This window comes from Durio zibethinus, chromosome 13 (assembly GCF_047325235.1).
Source record: "Durio zibethinus cultivar Kanyao isolate XHJ-2024 chromosome 13, ASM4732523v1, whole genome shotgun sequence".
In the NCBI taxonomy this organism is placed as follows: Eukaryota; Viridiplantae; Streptophyta; class Magnoliopsida; order Malvales; family Malvaceae; genus Durio; species Durio zibethinus.
The window spans coordinates 24,487,640-24,503,999 of record NC_143174.1 but is presented as its reverse complement, the minus strand read 5'-3'; the positions used below and the strand labels follow the sequence as shown (position 1 = coordinate 24,503,999).

Here is a 16,360-nt window from a genome sequence, read left to right as displayed (position 1 = left end):
ACAGCAAGAAAGCAGGGGAAGTGAGGTTAGTTGAAGCCGTTTGATGCGTGGCACGTGGCGAAAGGCGATTGACTAGGAGAGGCTGTAATGTATGAGATAAGAAGGACAGGGAAATGTAGGCCCACTTTGTCCCCGTCCTTTCTCCTTTATCCAGCAGACGGTATAGTGAAATTACTATTTTTTTATTAATATTATTTTTTAGTCCTTCTAGTAATACCCATGGTGTAAAACGCCGTCGTTTTGTTTGTTTTGTTTTCCTTTTAATACCTTGAACTAGACATACCTTAAACTAGACCCGAGTTGGATTATTATTATGTCGTCGTAAAAATAATGTCGTCGTTTTCGTGTTATCAAAGGAAGCTATTTACATTGTTTCAATTAAACCCCAAACGGGTTTCTTTCCACTTTCAAGCACACCAAATCTAAAGCCACATACTTATAAAACAATACAAAAATGAGACAATTTGAAAGAATGGCGCACCCATAAACATGGAAAAAAAAAGGGGGGGCACGCAATAGATCAACAAAAAGCCGAAACCGAATGTATGCTTTTGATACAATGCACATCTGTTTCAACTTATTCTGTATACGAATATCACGAGGTTGCGGCGGCATGGGGGCTACTTCGTCCGAGACCAAGACCCAATCTTGAAGGCACGCTCTCAGTTTTTGACTTGCTATGGTTACTATGGCTGCAGTGGGAAGAATGAACATGGCCATGGTGTGCTTTGGTGTTGCTCGAACTGACATTTATGGCGATATGGCCATTTCCGTTTGCGAGACCTTGCAAATCACCATTTTCTCTTGGCATTTGTACCATGCTAATTCCTTCAGAATGTGCTGAATCTTCACTAGCCGGTATATCTTCATTGTAGCCATTGATCAGGAAATCTGTGCAGTTCTTCCGGCACCCATGATCATATGGGTTTCTAAATCGACCACCAGCACCCCTGAGGTAGCTATAGCGCATGACATTTGCCATTTCATTTGTTGTTATATTGCGAGAAATCTGCAGCAAGAGAAATTATTCATGTTCTATACAAATATGTTAGATATGAAACATTATTATAGGACCTAAACCACAAGCACCATAACAGTTGCTACAAACAACATGACAGTTACCCAAAGAAGAGAGAAGGTTGTCATGGCGTAAGAAAACCACACAAACATGCAAACGAAACTGTGCAAGCATGTGCAGAGGCAAAAGTCCCGATTAAGTCCCAAAAAATGGTGTGTCAAGGACAATATCAAAGGCTATATGAATTGCAGATGGTTGACTTGAGATTTAACCTTGGATAAACATGCCTGAATTGTAAATATCATAGCTGCAATAATATGTGGCGGTTGTGAAACTCAAATATAGTTGGCATGATGAAGGTAGAAGATCATTTTAAACAATCCCTCAAGAGTTACAACGTAAGCAAGGACACATTCACTCAATCCATGATCACTAATAAACAGTTAGTTTAAGATATATAATGAAGCAGCTTAAACTTGCATTTATTATGTTACCACACCTAATCTTGTTTAGGATGACAAATTTACCCAAAATCTCAACAGTGCATCCGATTAAACCTAAAAGTAAGAGAATTGGGAAGCACACATTTTTTCAATTGCGGTCCAGGTCATAACCATAAAAAGTAAGTAAAAAAAAAAAATAAAGACAACTAGAGATCGCAAAATCTTGAGTCATACCTGAGAAGCCTGTACAAAAGTTAATGTTGCCACACCAAAGAAGAGGAAAAAATCCACAATCAAAAATGATACAGCACCAGTATGATGAGTACTAGCATGGTTTATCCATGGAAAAAATGAAGATGGAGCCGTTGGATCCATCAAGATTCCTGTATATGACAAAAACACATTTGTAGGACATTCAGGATGGAAAATTTTTGCTAACTTTGGCAAATAGTTTGAACTTGGAACTGATTAAAAGACATACTTGTCATAGCAACTCCACCAGTAATCAACATTGCTGAAACTTCTAAAACTAGGAAAATAAAAAAATCCCATTTGTTTTTCTGCATCATAAGATACCTAAATGAAATTAATCAACAGATACCATGACTACTCTTCAAATAATTAAATATTACTCTCTTTCCACATAGGAAAATTGACCTATAAACATAATTGAAACCAACAAGCAACCACACATCACCTATATTTGTCTATATTTTTGAAGTGCAAAGTCATGTATAAGAGCATTCAATTCCCCTAATTTAATTGTATTATTGAAGTACAGGATGTTAAACATGCAACAAATGAAACATTAAAGTAATAACAGAGGAAAAAAATTTAACGCATCAGCAACAAAGCACCTTGCCAACACAATTTGATACCCAAGGGCAATGATGGTCAAATTGTTCAACGCAACGATCACAAGTGGAGCAGTGTTTTGCACGAAGAGGCCTGACAATCTGATGATGTTATAAAATAACATAGAAAAACAATCAGAATAAGCAGAAATTATCAAATGAGTAACATCTAAGCAATAAAGGCTACATTAGCAAGCACCTTGCATGTTGCACAAAGCTGAGACCAGTTTCCAGCTAGCAAAGCAGGATTATTTATCTCAATCTTCAATAAGGGTTCCTAACAGAATATACAGGATAAAATATTATATAGTGAGAAACTAAATCAATCATTTAAAGGAAAAGATATAAACAGGATTTGAAGAAGACAGCAATTAAATTTCAGGAAGACAAAAGATTAGCAAATCAAACAAAAAACCATATAGGCTTTATAAGGAAAAATCGAACGCACGTCATCCTTCATAGTTTGAGGATCATAGACATTCATCCTGATGTAACCGGGATCCTTGCTGCAAATAAATTTAAAATGAAAAACAACCAGATAAGTACGCTCTTCAATGAATCTGATTGCTAGCAAATACATGCAACAGTAGTGACCTAGAGCAAAGCCAGGCAAAATATACACCCAGCCCCCCTTCTCCCACAGAGAACTACCTGACATTAAATCTGGAAAAACCAAAAAAAAAAAAAAAATGAACGACAAAATGTACTTCAATTTTGATAATTATCTTGTATTATATTTTAGATTCATAGGCACTGCCCTCATAAATCTTTGAGTATGCATCAATATACTATCTCCTGAAGAATATAATAATTCACTGCCACCGTAAACCACCCATTCAAAAAGAGATTCCCCACCTTCCAACATAAATAAACATGGGAAAACATCAAGAATCTAATTACTAGATGCTTGAAACTAATCGCATCTAACAAACTGATGAACAGACAGCTAAGCAGTGTACAACACAATGTGTTCAGTGCCATAATAACCTAACAGACTTTTTGAAAAAAAAAAGGTCCACATCAAAGAATATACCTGCTACATCTATAAAACATAACCAAACCAGAGGATGCTAGGAAAACACCCAACCATGCAAGAAGGCCAAACCCAGCTGTCAACTTTGGCAGGTTTGATGCTGCAACAAATGTCCAAAGTCACAAATAAATAGGTAATAAAGAGACAGAGACAGGTACTGTCTTGATGGTATGGCACAATTAACTTTCATTATGAGATCAAAGAGACACACCCATTATGACAGATTGTGTATAGGTCACTAGTAGTAGAAAGATAATGCACCCAAGAACGGGTGCAAGTCTTAATTTTGAAAGTAGTCCAAGACTGCTGTTCCCATCACATCGATTTTCAAGCAACCTTCTAGCATTTCCCTGCAAAAGCAGGTGTATAAGAAACATTAACAGGTGGGGCCAAAACTAAGCTGATTTCATAAGCATATCATCTTAACAATTAAAAGAGAACAGCTAGGAGACAAATTAAGCCACCCACAGAGAAATTTTACAACTTTTTAGAGACAACAAGACCAATCAAAATCAACTATAAGTGCCACAACATTTCTAATAGTGAAGTCACAAAATGTGCAATCATGTTGCATCTATACAAGGAAAGGTAAAAGGTTGGACTATCCAACAAGAAAAATACTAGTTATTTGAGAATTCCCAGCTTCATAAACCTGAATGCAGCATAAACATAGGGAAGAATATTTTGAGTTTACAAATGCATAAGGCATCAACCATTTAAGGAGTTCCCAGAAAATTAAAATGGATAAAATATACATTTTTTTAGACCTTTGCATAATGTTTATGAAGTATTCTTTTTATTTGTATTCTTATCAATAATTAAACCGACAATCTTTATGCGAGGCAGAAGAGGAAGCAACAAATGTCTTTCATTCAGCCCAAGTCATTCATCAGTCAACGCTAACAATAAAGAGCTTAAACTGTGTAAGATTGAAAACAAAACAAATGAATATATAAAGAACTATTCATCAAAGAACAATCATGAACCAAGTTAAAATGATTGGAACCTACAAGGAAAAAAGCAACTTGTCTGTGATTTTTATCAGAAGCAAGCTGTGCAGGTGTAAGGCCACCATTATCAGTGACCATCAAGTCCTCCTTCTTGCCAGCCTGAACTAAGACTGTGCAAGCTTCTAGATTACCCCTAATAGCCGCCCAATGGAGAGGAGTGCAACCTGATGTAAAGATGAATCATGGTTAACTGAGCAAAGTTATGCATCAAATCATATACTTCACAAGTACAAATTATTTGCAGTAGACAAACCAGATGAAATTCCCTAAAAATGGCAATTTAAATCTGAGAATCAGAAAATTACCCTCTTTGTCCTGACGCCCTCTATGTGCATCAAGAAATAAGAGAAGACGTATGCAGTCGGCAAAACCTTTATAAGCAGCCCTAGTGTTACCCATATTGAAAGGAAAGTTAGACTTAAAATAACAGACCTGACACTTGTAAAATTCATTACACAATCAAGCAATTAGTAGGAAAAACAAATAATCAGAATATTAAGCAAACTAGTTAAATTTAATTTAAAAAATGAAAGAGAGATTTCACAGAAGGAAAGTTAAACACAAATCTAAAAACTATTTGACATTTTCAGAATAAAAACAACTACGATAAAAATTACACATGTAGGTTAAATTCTGATCATAAAATTGTAAATAGATTTACAAAAGCCAAGCACTTTGCAGGAGCTTATTACTATCATCACAAGGCATCATAAAATCACCAATTGAAAACTGTGTAAGAATCACAGATACAGGGTATTTAAAAAGTAGTCTTACTCACCAGCAAATGCATCAACAATATTTTTTACAGGACAAAAGAAAAAGTTCCACATTTGGTTAAAAAGAAATTTGAAGTAGCAACATAATGAAGGAAGATAACAAAGTGATGCTAATGCTACACAAGGAAAATAATCAACCCTCACAAATAAGAAACAAAAGATATAGATACCTAAATACAAAAAAAATCAGCGGCAACAAAGTGCCTTATCCTAGACCATTCAAATGAATAAGAGTAAAGTCTATGTAGAATTCCTCATGTACCAGTGCAAAGGGCTTCGCCCGTCATTATCAGGAATATCACGGTCAGCATTCCATTTTGAAACAACATGATAGAGAAAAGCAGTCTGGCCATATTGGGCAGCAACATGTATTATCTGCATCAAATTACAATAAATAAGTATGCACCCATCTGGAGGTTGAAATAAAAGAAAGAAATACATTAATTCGATTATTATCCCACAATTAAATTGTAAAACACAAAATGTAACAATAAAGTTTGAGCATTAAATTAAGAAGTTGAAACTAACCCTCATGTTCTAGACTGACAGACAAACAAAAAAAGAAAAAAGAAAAAAATGTGTATCAGCAACAGCGGCATAGAACAACTGCAAAAATATATATATTTATAAGGGGATCTTAGTATGTTAGAAAGCCAGAGTAAACAAGAAAGAATAGAATGAGATGCTATGCTATTATTTCCGGCTGTCTTTGTGGTCCAAGACAAGTAGGAGAATTAGGTAATGAATATCATCTCCAGCTGCACAGATAGCCTTCGCTAAAATGCAAAGCAAAAATATATCTTCTTTAAACCTCACATCAATATGATCTACTCGTTTTATAGAAACCATATATTGCTGAGTTCTAATGCTCCTAAAAATATATATATAAACAATGTCTATGCAGATATAAACCAACTCGAAAAGGAGAGGAATGTCTAAAACAGCTAGCATTGTTTAAACATTAATTTACACCACTGATCACTGTCCCAAATCCATATAGACACTAATTTCTTGAATAAGAAAGAATATAGTAAAAGACACCACATTGAATAAAACTAACCTGATAGCCATAAATGTCAGCAGCATCCACCCGAGCACCCTCTTGGAGTAAAACCTCAGCAACTTGTATTGCACCCCGGACCGCACTCCAGTGCAAGGCCGTCTGCCCATTGTGATCTGTCGCATGTACATCTCCACCATGCTAGCAAATCAAGACAACCCAAAAACTACTCAGTTAAACCGAATTTAATCCAATGCAAACTTCAAGACCTACATGTCACAAGTAAACCTTAAAATCCAAACAACTCTAAAAATCATTTCCAAAACTCAAAAGCATGTATTCCAAAAATCCAGTTCAGTAAACCCATTAAACCTTCTAAAGAAAACAAATTCCATAAATTAGATACCAAATAACAGTTCAATAAATCCAATACGCTCCAAACTCAAATTTTCAAAAAGAAAATTCCTAATTCTGACAAGAAAGCCAATTCAGCAAATCCATCAAAACAACCACAAAAAAAATAAAAAAATAAAAACCTCGATGATGTACTGGGCAGCGGCGGTTCTATTATTCAAAGCAGCCCACTGGAGGGCATGGTAACCAAGGCCATCAGGCTCGGAAAGAGAGTAACCCTCGTACTCAACCAACCTATGGAGCTTCTCCAAATCCCCATATGCAGCAGCGGTGTAGACATCGTTCCTCAAGCTCTCATCATCAGCAACATCACCAACAACCCCATTATACCCTTCCCCATATCCGTTCCCATTCGCTACAACGCCACCCGATTGCTTCAAGGGTTGGACCTCTTCCACTACCTCGATCTCCGACGACATATCTCAAAAAACCCAACAACCAAAAAAAAAAACTAAAAACAATTTTTTTTCCTTTTTAATTATCTAGGGCTGATTTTGTTTCTTGATAATAATTTTTTTCAATGAAATTGTGGGGGCGTTTAGGTTTTTTCGTGGAAAGAAAGGGGGAGAGCTGGGTTTGGGACGGTGGCTGCGCTTTGGCGTCCGTGCCGCGTTGATTGATGAGGCCGAAGCCAAGCCGAAGCAAAAGCCACCTTTGCCTAACCGATTGTCCGTAGGAATTAACTGGATTCTGCTACGTTTAATAATCCGGTCGGGCCTTGATTGCAGTCAACAATACATATTTTTAGGGTTAGCTAATGAAGCTGAAAATTGGGCCAGACCAAGCCCATTATATAAGCGAACTTGGACTAGATCGGTCCAGTCCATGAGGCCCAGTCTTAACCAAGAGAGCCGGGTTTTCTTTTGTCTATATTGTAGTGAAAAGAAAAAAAAAAAAAAAAACAAAAGCATAATTTTGTACTTCTAATCCCATTAATTACAGTTGACTCAACCAATCGAACAACAATTCCGTGAACCACAAACAAAACAGAAACCCCATTGGACAGTTTCACCAAGTTACACTGGTCCCAGTGACGTCGAATAATTTCGACGTAAATAATATATTAACATTAGTAAGTTATTAATAAGTTATTCAGATTCAAATAAAATTTAAATTCGATTTAATTATTATCGAGTTAAGTTTAAGTTCAAATAATTTGATTCATCAATCAAATTAAATTCATATATTTTTATACTTGACTCAAATAACTTAATCGAATTTTTATATTTAAATATATTTTTATTATTTTAATTAATAAAATATCTCAAATTTTAATTCTAATTCGAGCTCAAATAATCAAATTCTTATCGAATAAATGAATTGAACTTATTTTTATATATTAATTAAGTTTAATCGAACGAATTCGAGTAGTTTGATTTCTATCACAAATTAAACTCGAACTAAAAAAATAAAATTCAATCGAATTCGAACTAAATATCAAATTACGAGTTGAGAGTCGAACTCGAACTCAAACTCAAACTTCTCAAAATATCAATTCAACTCAACTCGATTACACTTATGAATCCTAACTCCAAAGCGACAAGAAAAAAATTATTTTAAAAAATTAAAAACTGCTATTTTCAAACCCATTTCTCTTGCTTCCACTCCACTTTTCCTCTTTTCATCCAATAATTTCCTTTCATCTTTCTTGGAAGTCGCAAAATCAACCTTTGGTAATTCCATTTGGCAGCCAAAAACCCTAATCTGGATCAAGGCCTAGGTTTTACCCTAACCGGACCCAGACCCAAACCACTCTGCTCAGGTCTTTCTCTTGCTCTCTCTATATTCACTGATTTTATTTTTTTCTGTAGAAAGTGTAAATTTTTTTTAGCATAGTTAAGGCAGCAATGGGGGTGGTAAGTTTCAGCCCAGTTGAAAAGAGCATCTGGGTATGCTCTGTAATGGAAGCTTTGGTGGCTGAGACTTTGGTTCTCGCTGGAAAGTCTCTTTCTTGCCTTCTCATTCTGGTATATTTACTCTCTTCTTTGTAAAGGTTTTTGTTTTTTTTTATAATTCTAAGTTATGTTGTTTGCTTCATATGCTGTGTTCTGCTTTTTGGGTTTTGTGTTAGAAAAACCATAATTGTGTGCCATAAGGTTTGCTGCTTGTGTAGTTTTCTTCTTGCCCCATTTTTTTACCGAGTTTTGGTGGTTGACCCTCTCTGGTCTTGGTTGAGGTTATTGTGAGCTGCCAAACTGTTAAAATCTTTATTTTTATAAATTTGTACATTGGTGGTGGTTGTTTAAGGGCAAGCTTTGCTTTTTGCTACCGTAATTGTGTGGACTGACTGTTGATGTTAAGTTTTCCTCTTACTAAGATTCAAGAAGTGGCATTTGTTGAGGATTTCCACTTGTTTTCACCTTTTTACTTGAGTTTATTGTGTTGAAGTATGCTTTTGTTGTCTGAAACTTGTACTTAACCTGAAATGGTGTCGGAGTAATTGAGATTTTTGTCCATAATAAGATTAGTTTGCGTTTTCGTATGATGATTAATATGATTAGAATCTTCTTCGTACTAGAAAATAATATGCAGTTTGTTGTAATGTTGTTGTTTGCTATCAACAATGCCTTCTCTATTCTAATGTATGCTGTTGGCTACAGATTCTTTAACTTGCTGCCTGAGAGGCCTTACAACTTTTGTTTTTTAGTTGGATTCAGCATAAAACACCTGAATCCTTCTACACCACTTTGATTGGTTTCAGACCTTGAAAGGACATTTCCCTGCACCTTCTAGTGCTTGGGATATTTTCTGTCTTGGTTGCTGTTTATGCCAATACAGTAACATTTATATTGAGTTTCAATATGTACTACCAATTATCAGAGAAACTTTGGTCTTAGAACATTAGGGAACAAGTTGATTGGGTAAGATTGCCTTCTATTATCATTTAATACAGGACTGCGAACTTGCGAACTTGGGGGCCCTGGGTCAAAATTTTCTCTGCTGTTTTTAAAATGAAATGTGTGTCTGGTTTGCCTTTTTAGCTAAGGATTTTTTTAGGGTCTTGATTCATGGCATCAGGGTTTTGCAGACTTAATTTGCAAAATCTCCATTTATCTTTCTTTGATGAACATAATCCTTTGAAAGAAGTTTTTAACATGTCACTATATAAAAAGGTTGGCTTGCAGACAAGTGTTATACTGAGTTGGTTAATTGTTGCTCCTCCCTATCTGCAGCAATGTCCACAGTCCACTTGTCCTTCCACTTGCTTCTCTTTTCTTAATTATGTTCGGAGTGTTAATATTCATCATATGATGGACTTGAATTGATGAGGGAAACCAATTATTGTTGCTCTGTAACATTGTTAAATGCACATAGAATAGAAGGTTGTTGTCTACGGGAAGCGTACATCATTTATTTGTTAGTTGTATGTATTTGCTCAAGATCCTTTCTAACATGATTTAATATTGTTGTCGCAGACAGGATCAGTGCTGAATGATATGAATGCATCACTTAATTTGACTGCAGTGGACGAGAGGTAATGAGATTTCTTTTCTTGTTCATCTTAATTTACCATTAATGGTTGGTAAGAGGAAATCTGACAGGCTGTTGGTATTGACTTCTTTTTCAGGTTTCCATTTGATGAACTTCTAAAAATGAAGCATCCTGGTCCAGAAAACAAAGATGCCAGTGATACAGAGGATGATGACGAAGATGAAGAGGATGACAAAGCAGATGATCAAGATGATGATGATGGAGATGAGGATTTCTCAGCTGAAGAAGGTGAGGAAGGGGATCCCGAGGATGATCCTGAGGCCAATGGGGAGGGAGGCAGTGATGAAGAGGATGATGATGACGATGAAGAAGAGGAGGACGAAGAAGACAAGGATGGGGAGGATGAAGAAGAGGAGGACGAAGACGATGAGGATGATGAGGTTCCTCAGCCACCTTCTAAGAAGAGGAAGTAAAACTAATAATAGTCCATTAGATTTTGTATTGTTTCTCCTTTTTTTCCTCTGGATGAGAAACTTTTAGCAGGGAAGGAGAATTCAGCTTGTTTGTTTGCATAGAGTAGAAAATTCCATCCTTTGTTCTGAAAGAACCTTATTTCTGGCATTTGTAACGTTACAGGTGGTTATGATACGTATTATTGCATCGTGGATTAGCTTTCATTCCCATTTGTACTGTAGAACTTGACATTGTTACCTGCATCCAAGACTAGGATTGCTTAATGATGTCTTGGGGCTTTTGTACTAGCCTGTGTGGCCTGATGAAACAACATACCGGTAAGTGGAAACTGAAGTTTATTCACCAAGTCAAATCAGCAATTAACACCGAAGTTTGCTGTTTGCTATTTGATATATATATATATATATATATATGTATGTATATAAAGCAAATTTAATTTAAGCTACATAGTCGAATGGTAGGGACACAAGAATAAGCTAAATTTTTGTTTGATCCATGGCCGTTAAGTGTGGATCTTATCATCAAATTGGTCTTTTTTGGGACATAGTGCCGACATTATGAAGTTTTCTCCAAATATTAAAATTGAGAATAGCTGATAAAATAGTACATATTTTTTGTTTAGAACTGTGCCATGATCCCTCTCTGTCCAAGCTCATCATCTATTCAACAACGGCCGGACCAATGCTCTTTTTCTTTCAAAGCTATGTTTTGTGTGTCTTTGTGATGTTTTCGAAGTGGGTTGTACTTTGATATTTTAGTTGCTTCTGTTGAGTCATATCCAGGTTACTATTGGTTACCTGTTCATTTGTGTAAGTTCAACAGTGAATAAACTTGATATGAAAATACTAGATAATTAATTCTTTGTTGGTTTAGAAAGAAACGCAAAGAAATCATGTCGTATCTACAAAATTGCTCTATTACGAAGCCGAACCAACAGGCTTATCTATCTTTCCAATTATTGCAAACAAAACCCATGAACTAATAACTTGGATTAATCTTTTTCTTCATCATGAACCCACATCAGTAAATGTTTGGCAGAGTCAAAAATTTTATTTAGTAGAGATTTAATTAAAATATAGTAAATTATAAATAATAATAATAATAATAATAAATTAAAATTTTTATATTCAATCATAATTGTTAAAAGTTTTATAATTATTTTTATTATCAATATTTTTAATTTTAATATGCACAATTAAACTAGGATTCAATCAGTATTTTTTTTTTATTATACAAATGAGTTTTTAAGATGCTCATTGCTGAAAATGTTTTTTTTTTTTAACTATATCATTGATTACTAATCAATATTAGTCTAAACAATAAATAAATAAACTGAATCAATAATTTTTTACTTATTTAAGACACATTATTTCAGTTGTTTTGGCTAGCCCCACCAGGCCTTTTAACAGCTAAGCACATACGTAAATGGGTACACTGTAATTTATTTCCTTGTCATCTTGCTATAAATTCAAGGAACCACAACATGATACAACTCCTGCATATCACACCAAATGACCAAACCAGTTGTCAAGCTCCTGCCAAGGATTCTCATTTCTAGACAGCAAACATGACCGACATGCCGCTCTTGTCTGATGGAATTCTATTGCCTAAGAGTGTTCAAGAGATGTCCATGAACGGGGATGGCCACCCCCAGAATTTCATGTTAAAGACAACAGTTTCGGATGCACATATTCTTCTGATCTCGCTGCATCGGGTTCAGTTCCGGTCATTGATCTTAGTCTTCCGCTATCCTCAAAAGATGAACTGGAAAAACTAAGATTGGCTCTTGAGTCAGTGGGATGTTTCCAGGTTCTATATTCATTATCTTCAAAAGTTCATACAAATTACATTCTTCACTTTCATGTTGTTCTTTTCCCTAAATGGTAAATAGGCATTTCCATTGACTGTCATGAACCTTAATCAATTCATATTTTCTCTTGAAACTGTATTGTGTGTCAGGCTATTGGCCATGGGATTTCCAGTTCATTTATTGACAAAGTCCGTGAAGTTGCAAAACAATTTTTTGGACTTCCACAGGAAGAGAAGCAGAAGTACTCCAGAGCAGTTAATGAAGTTGAGGGTTATGGCCATGATCTGATAGTCTCAGAAAAGCAAGTTCTCAACTGGAACAGTCGCTTGTTTCTTAGGGTATTTCCTGAACATCAAAGAAAAATCAATCTCTGGCCTGAAAGCCCAGATAGTTTCAGGTATAAATGTTTTTTAGCCAGGTTTCTCAAATATTTGTTAATCAACAAAAGAAAAGGAATTTTGCAGTTTTATATATAGTTTGTGATTTGTGAGAAGTGAGAACTTATATTTTCTGGAGTAACTGTGAGCTATGAGTTGAATTCTTACAGAGAAATGTTGCATGAATATTCCACCAAGCTAAAGCAAATGATGGATCTTCTCTTTAAGGCCATGTCAAAATCCCTCAACTTAGAAGAGAATAGCTTCTCGGACCAGTTTGGGGACAATCCAGTGATGCAAGTGAGGTTTAACTTCTATCCACCTTGTTCAAGACCAGACAAGGTTCTTGGGGTCAAGCCTCATTCAGATAGATCGGGTATTACAGTCTTGTTGCAAGATGAAGAAGTGGAAGGCCTTCAAATTGTCAAAGATGGGAGATGGATCACAGTTCCTGTCATCCCTCATGCTCTTGTTGTCAATCTTGGTGATCAAATGCAGGTATGTATTAAACTTGGAGGTATAATTTTGAACACTGTTGACTCTGGAGAGAACAGATTCCCTTGACAAATTTGTTGGTTGGTCATCTTTACCCTTTTGAGAGTACTACATCAACTATAATTAAGGATACAAGCTGCAGTTTTGCTGCAGGAAAAAGGGGAAATTTTGGCTATAATAATCTGGTTCTCTTTATTCACTGTTTGAGCAACTCCTGTTGCCCTTAGTTCACTCCTAATAAACCAAACACAAGGCAGAGTTGCTGTAATCTAACTTCAAACATCTAAGTTCCTGGACATTAGTAAGATTTTTTTTAGCAGAAACATGACATTGACTTCAAGAGAAAACAAAAGAAATAGAAATTAGAACATGAAGCATACTTGCATCCAATATCTCTAGAATATAGAAGTGAGCTGCAAAGGAAAAGCAGTGCAGAATTTGTTTAATTTGTATTAATTGATGCAGATAATGAGTAATGGAATCTTCAAAAGCGCAGTACACAGGGTGGTGACAAACACAGACAAGTTGAGGATATCTGTGGCAATGTTCAATGAGGCAGAGCCAGAGAAGGAGATAGGACCTGTTGAAGGCTTGATAGATGATAACAGGCCAAGGTTATATAGAAATGTGAAAAATTATGCTTCTTTCAACTACGAGTGCTTTCAGAAAGGCAAAGTAGCACTTGAGGAAGTAAAACTTCATGCATAGAGCATGTGATCATCTAAGGCTTATGGGTCTTTTGTAGAGGAACTTCATCTGCAAGAATGTAATAACCAGTTCTACAGTTAGCGTTGCGTTGTTTTGAAGGTAACTTCATATGATTATCCAGAAGCAGGAATAGAAAGAATGGCAATTTGCAGCTAAAATTGAGACAATGATGCATGAAGTTACTAGCAATGAATCAATGCATTTTCTCTTATATATGATAATCAACACGATGGGGTGTGGAAAATTATTTGGTGGAGCTCCGACCATCAACAAACTGGAGTGCCACAATTGCTACAGAAAATAAATAATAAAACAATCGCACATCTCCCTTGCAAAGAATAAATAAATAAAAAACAATTGTTACAACAACAATATAGTCATTCTGAAAAGCAAAGGAACAGCTCAGAATCTGGTAATCCAATAAATTCAACAAAAATTGGAGTGAAGCATCACATACCTGGGGCCATACCTCACTTGAAATCAGATCAGCAACATTTCTTTTATTGTTATGGTGACTAAGACCCATCCCAACTTCTGACAATTTCTCTAGCCCTAACGTTCTGCATCTCAGTGCTCATTATTTGTTTGGTCTACACTGTCCTAATTTATTCAGAAACAGAACCTCATGTTGGCGTCATTCAGTTCCCACAGTATATAAAAACTTTGAGTTTGCAGCCATGTCGATGAGCACGAGGTTGGCAGTTGACACACCACCAATAAGGCCTTCTTCACAGCTGATTTCAGTGAGAGCTGCGGAAGACCCAGTTGCCATAATGTAGAAAAACATCAAGTGAAATCCTTCACAAGAATAAGTAAACAATGCCAAATCAATATCAGAATGATAGACAGATAAACAAATAAATATCAATATATACACACACATACATACATATGAAAATATTATATCAAACAGAATTATAGTAATTAAAAGGAGAAAAAAAGAAAGAGATAAAGTTAATGGGGTAAAATTTATTGTTTAGCAGAATAAAGTATAGCCAGGGGTTTTGCAAGGAACTGACCGAAGTTTCCAAATCCAACAATTGCAATCTTGAGCTTTGAACTGTCATCGACACCTTTGGATATCTTCCTTTGAATTCGTAAGGTATAATAACATGTTGAGATCTGAAAGTTCCAGTAAAAGCCTGTAAATTTATTATACGAATAGATTTTGCAGCAATCCCAACTTACTCTCCCCCAAGCAGTTTTAGAGGTCTGCTAATCCTAGATCTATGATAAACTTCACAAGGATTACGAATTAACTATGATCAATTAAACAAGACAAGGAAGAAAAGTGATATTGAAATCCTTCCTTCCTAACAACTCAGTCCATGATCTTGATAAGTGTTCCTAAAGCCGCATTTACTCCAATAACTAAATTGGAAAAAGATTAATCTCTACTTTTAAACAAATTCTACAAATTTAATATTAACAACTATCAAAAGGAAAGAGTTAAACGCACAACTAAAACCATGAAAGATTCTAAATTCTAATTTTGATAATTTTTCATATTTATCCTCGATTGAAATGGAAAGTCTTTAGTCTTTCAAAGGATAGCTATGGCATGCATGTTGAATCGAATCAAAAATTAAAAAAACAAAAGTAAATCCAAGAATTACCTCAAGGCATTTGAGTTTGAAGCCAATGGAGCACCACTTTGGTAACTGATCTCTTGCGGACTCTTTCCCTTGTCTCTATTCTCAAACAACCGTTTCCTCACGACTTGATGCAACCTGCCAAAAAGTTCATTCCTCAAAGCATCAAAAGCCAAATCCAACCTCTCCACCATCTCCAAAGCACTCGAATTATGCAGGAACAACCCATAATACAAATCAAAGCTATCACCACCGAGTATTCGCAACCAAATCCAACAAAGTCTCGTAACCCTTCGTATTAAGCGGTGTTGACTCCAGCCTCAACCTGTCCAACACTCTACCAACCGTGTGTGTGTCGGCGAACTTGTCGTGCTTCTGGCAGCTCATTTCCACCATTTTATCTCTCCATCTTTGAAATATTCTGAGAAACTCTTCTCATCTTTGAACCCTGGAAGATTCGTTTCCGATTCTAACCTTTTCGTAGACAAGAAGAGGTCTTTCCAGCTTCGTTCTGGCGCTTTGAGGCCCGAACATGGGATGTGAACAAATGATGTCGAAATCACGAGGTAAGACATCAAGGAGGAGATTTTTGGCGAACTCTTCGACGGATAAAACATCGACAAACAATGTGGATCGTTTCAGTCTTTGTAAAGGAAGAGTTTACAAGGCATGTTCGTTTGAGATAATAGAAGTACAAAGGAGGATAACTTCTGGGTGTTGTTCACATAAGTCGTGGGGTTCTAGGAAGAAGGAAACTCACAGTTTTTTGGCTATATGGGAATAGTCGCATCTCGAATTGGCTAAACCTTTGTGGCCTTGAGAGACTAGAGTTTTAGCTATAGGATTTGGCCGTAGTTGCCAGAGCCAATGATGGCTATCTTGAGGGCGTTAACGGGTCGGGTTCGAAGGCGGGGTTAATCATTA

The 16,360-nt window shown here is 35.9% G+C and overlaps 2 protein-coding genes and 2 pseudogenes across 6 annotated transcripts; 2 read left to right on the top strand and 2 right to left on the bottom strand.

The window, feature by feature from the left end:
• Positions 1 to 319: 319 nt before the first annotated feature.
• LOC111303311 (protein S-acyltransferase 24-like) lies at positions 320 to 7,222 on the bottom strand. Of its 2 annotated transcripts, none has more exons than XM_022899469.2 (13): positions 6,671 to 7,222; positions 6,195 to 6,335; positions 5,397 to 5,509; positions 4,664 to 4,743; positions 4,359 to 4,522; positions 3,560 to 3,698; positions 3,349 to 3,448; positions 2,764 to 2,821; positions 2,515 to 2,592; positions 2,319 to 2,417; positions 1,943 to 2,021; positions 1,696 to 1,844; positions 320 to 1,009 (listed from the first exon to the last, which is right to left on the bottom strand). In XM_022899469.2, the coding sequence occupies exons 1-13, from the start codon at positions 6,965 to 6,967 to the stop codon at positions 596 to 598; spliced, it is 1,911 nt and encodes a 636-aa protein (XP_022755204.2). In that variant the 5' UTR covers positions 6,968 to 7,222; the 3' UTR covers positions 320 to 595. The 2 variants fall into 2 exon arrangements, with proteins under 2 accessions (XP_022755204.2, XP_089598336.1); XM_089742210.1 differs by having other exon boundaries at positions 848 to 1,035.
• A 973-nt stretch (positions 7,223 to 8,195) lies between these two features.
• On the top strand, positions 8,196 to 10,657 carry LOC111304236 (uncharacterized). Of its 2 annotated transcripts, XM_022900765.2 has the most exons (4): positions 8,196 to 8,310; positions 8,360 to 8,515; positions 9,965 to 10,023; positions 10,117 to 10,657. In XM_022900765.2, the coding sequence occupies exons 2-4, from the start codon at positions 8,396 to 8,398 to the stop codon at positions 10,451 to 10,453; spliced, it is 516 nt and encodes a 171-aa protein (XP_022756500.2). In that variant the 5' UTR covers positions 8,196 to 8,310; positions 8,360 to 8,395; the 3' UTR covers positions 10,454 to 10,657. The 2 variants fall into 2 exon arrangements, with proteins under 2 accessions (XP_022756500.2, XP_022756501.2); XM_022900766.2 differs by having other exon boundaries at positions 8,294 to 8,515.
• Positions 10,658 to 11,874: 1,217 nt separating this feature from the next.
• Positions 11,875 to 14,055, top strand: LOC111303309 (protein SRG1-like; annotated as a pseudogene). The gene is made up of 4 exons (XR_016326750.1): positions 11,875 to 12,263; positions 12,414 to 12,661; positions 12,812 to 13,139; positions 13,602 to 14,055. The product of XR_016326750.1 is annotated as a protein SRG1-like (transcript).
• A 118-nt stretch (positions 14,056 to 14,173) lies between these two features.
• LOC111302608 (arogenate dehydrogenase 2, chloroplastic pseudogene) lies at positions 14,174 to 16,350 on the bottom strand (annotated as a pseudogene). The gene is made up of 3 exons (XR_016326842.1): positions 15,461 to 16,350; positions 14,864 to 14,966; positions 14,174 to 14,642 (listed from the first exon to the last, which is right to left on the bottom strand). The product of XR_016326842.1 is annotated as an arogenate dehydrogenase 2, chloroplastic pseudogene (transcript).
• Between the last annotated feature and the right edge of the window lie 10 nt (positions 16,351 to 16,360).

What these genes read in the sequence shown, in the direction of transcription:
- LOC111303311 (XM_022899469.2), bottom strand. Translation starts at nt 6,967, where the DNA reads ATGTCGTCGGAGATCGAGGTAGTGGAAGAGGTCCAACCCTTGAAGCAA. An exon ending in AGGGCGTCAGGACAAAGAGG is followed by an intron (nt 4,523 to 4,663) that starts GTAATTTTCTGA and finishes TCTTTACATCAG; the next exon opens with GTTGCACTCCTCTCCATTGG. An exon ending in CTTTTGTACAGGCTTCTCAG is followed by an intron (nt 1,010 to 1,695) that starts GTATGACTCAAG and finishes CTCTTGCTGCAG; the next exon opens with ATTTCTCGCAATATAACAAC.
- LOC111304236 (XM_022900765.2), top strand. Translation starts at nt 8,396, where the DNA reads ATGGGGGTGGTAAGTTTCAGCCCAGTTGAAAAGAGCATCTGGGTATGC. An exon ending in TTTCTTGCCTTCTCATTCTG is followed by an intron (nt 8,516 to 9,964) that starts GTATATTTACTC and finishes TTGTTGTCGCAG; the next exon opens with ACAGGATCAGTGCTGAATGA. An exon ending in TTGACTGCAGTGGACGAGAG is followed by an intron (nt 10,024 to 10,116) that starts GTAATGAGATTT and finishes CTTCTTTTTCAG; the next exon opens with GTTTCCATTTGATGAACTTC.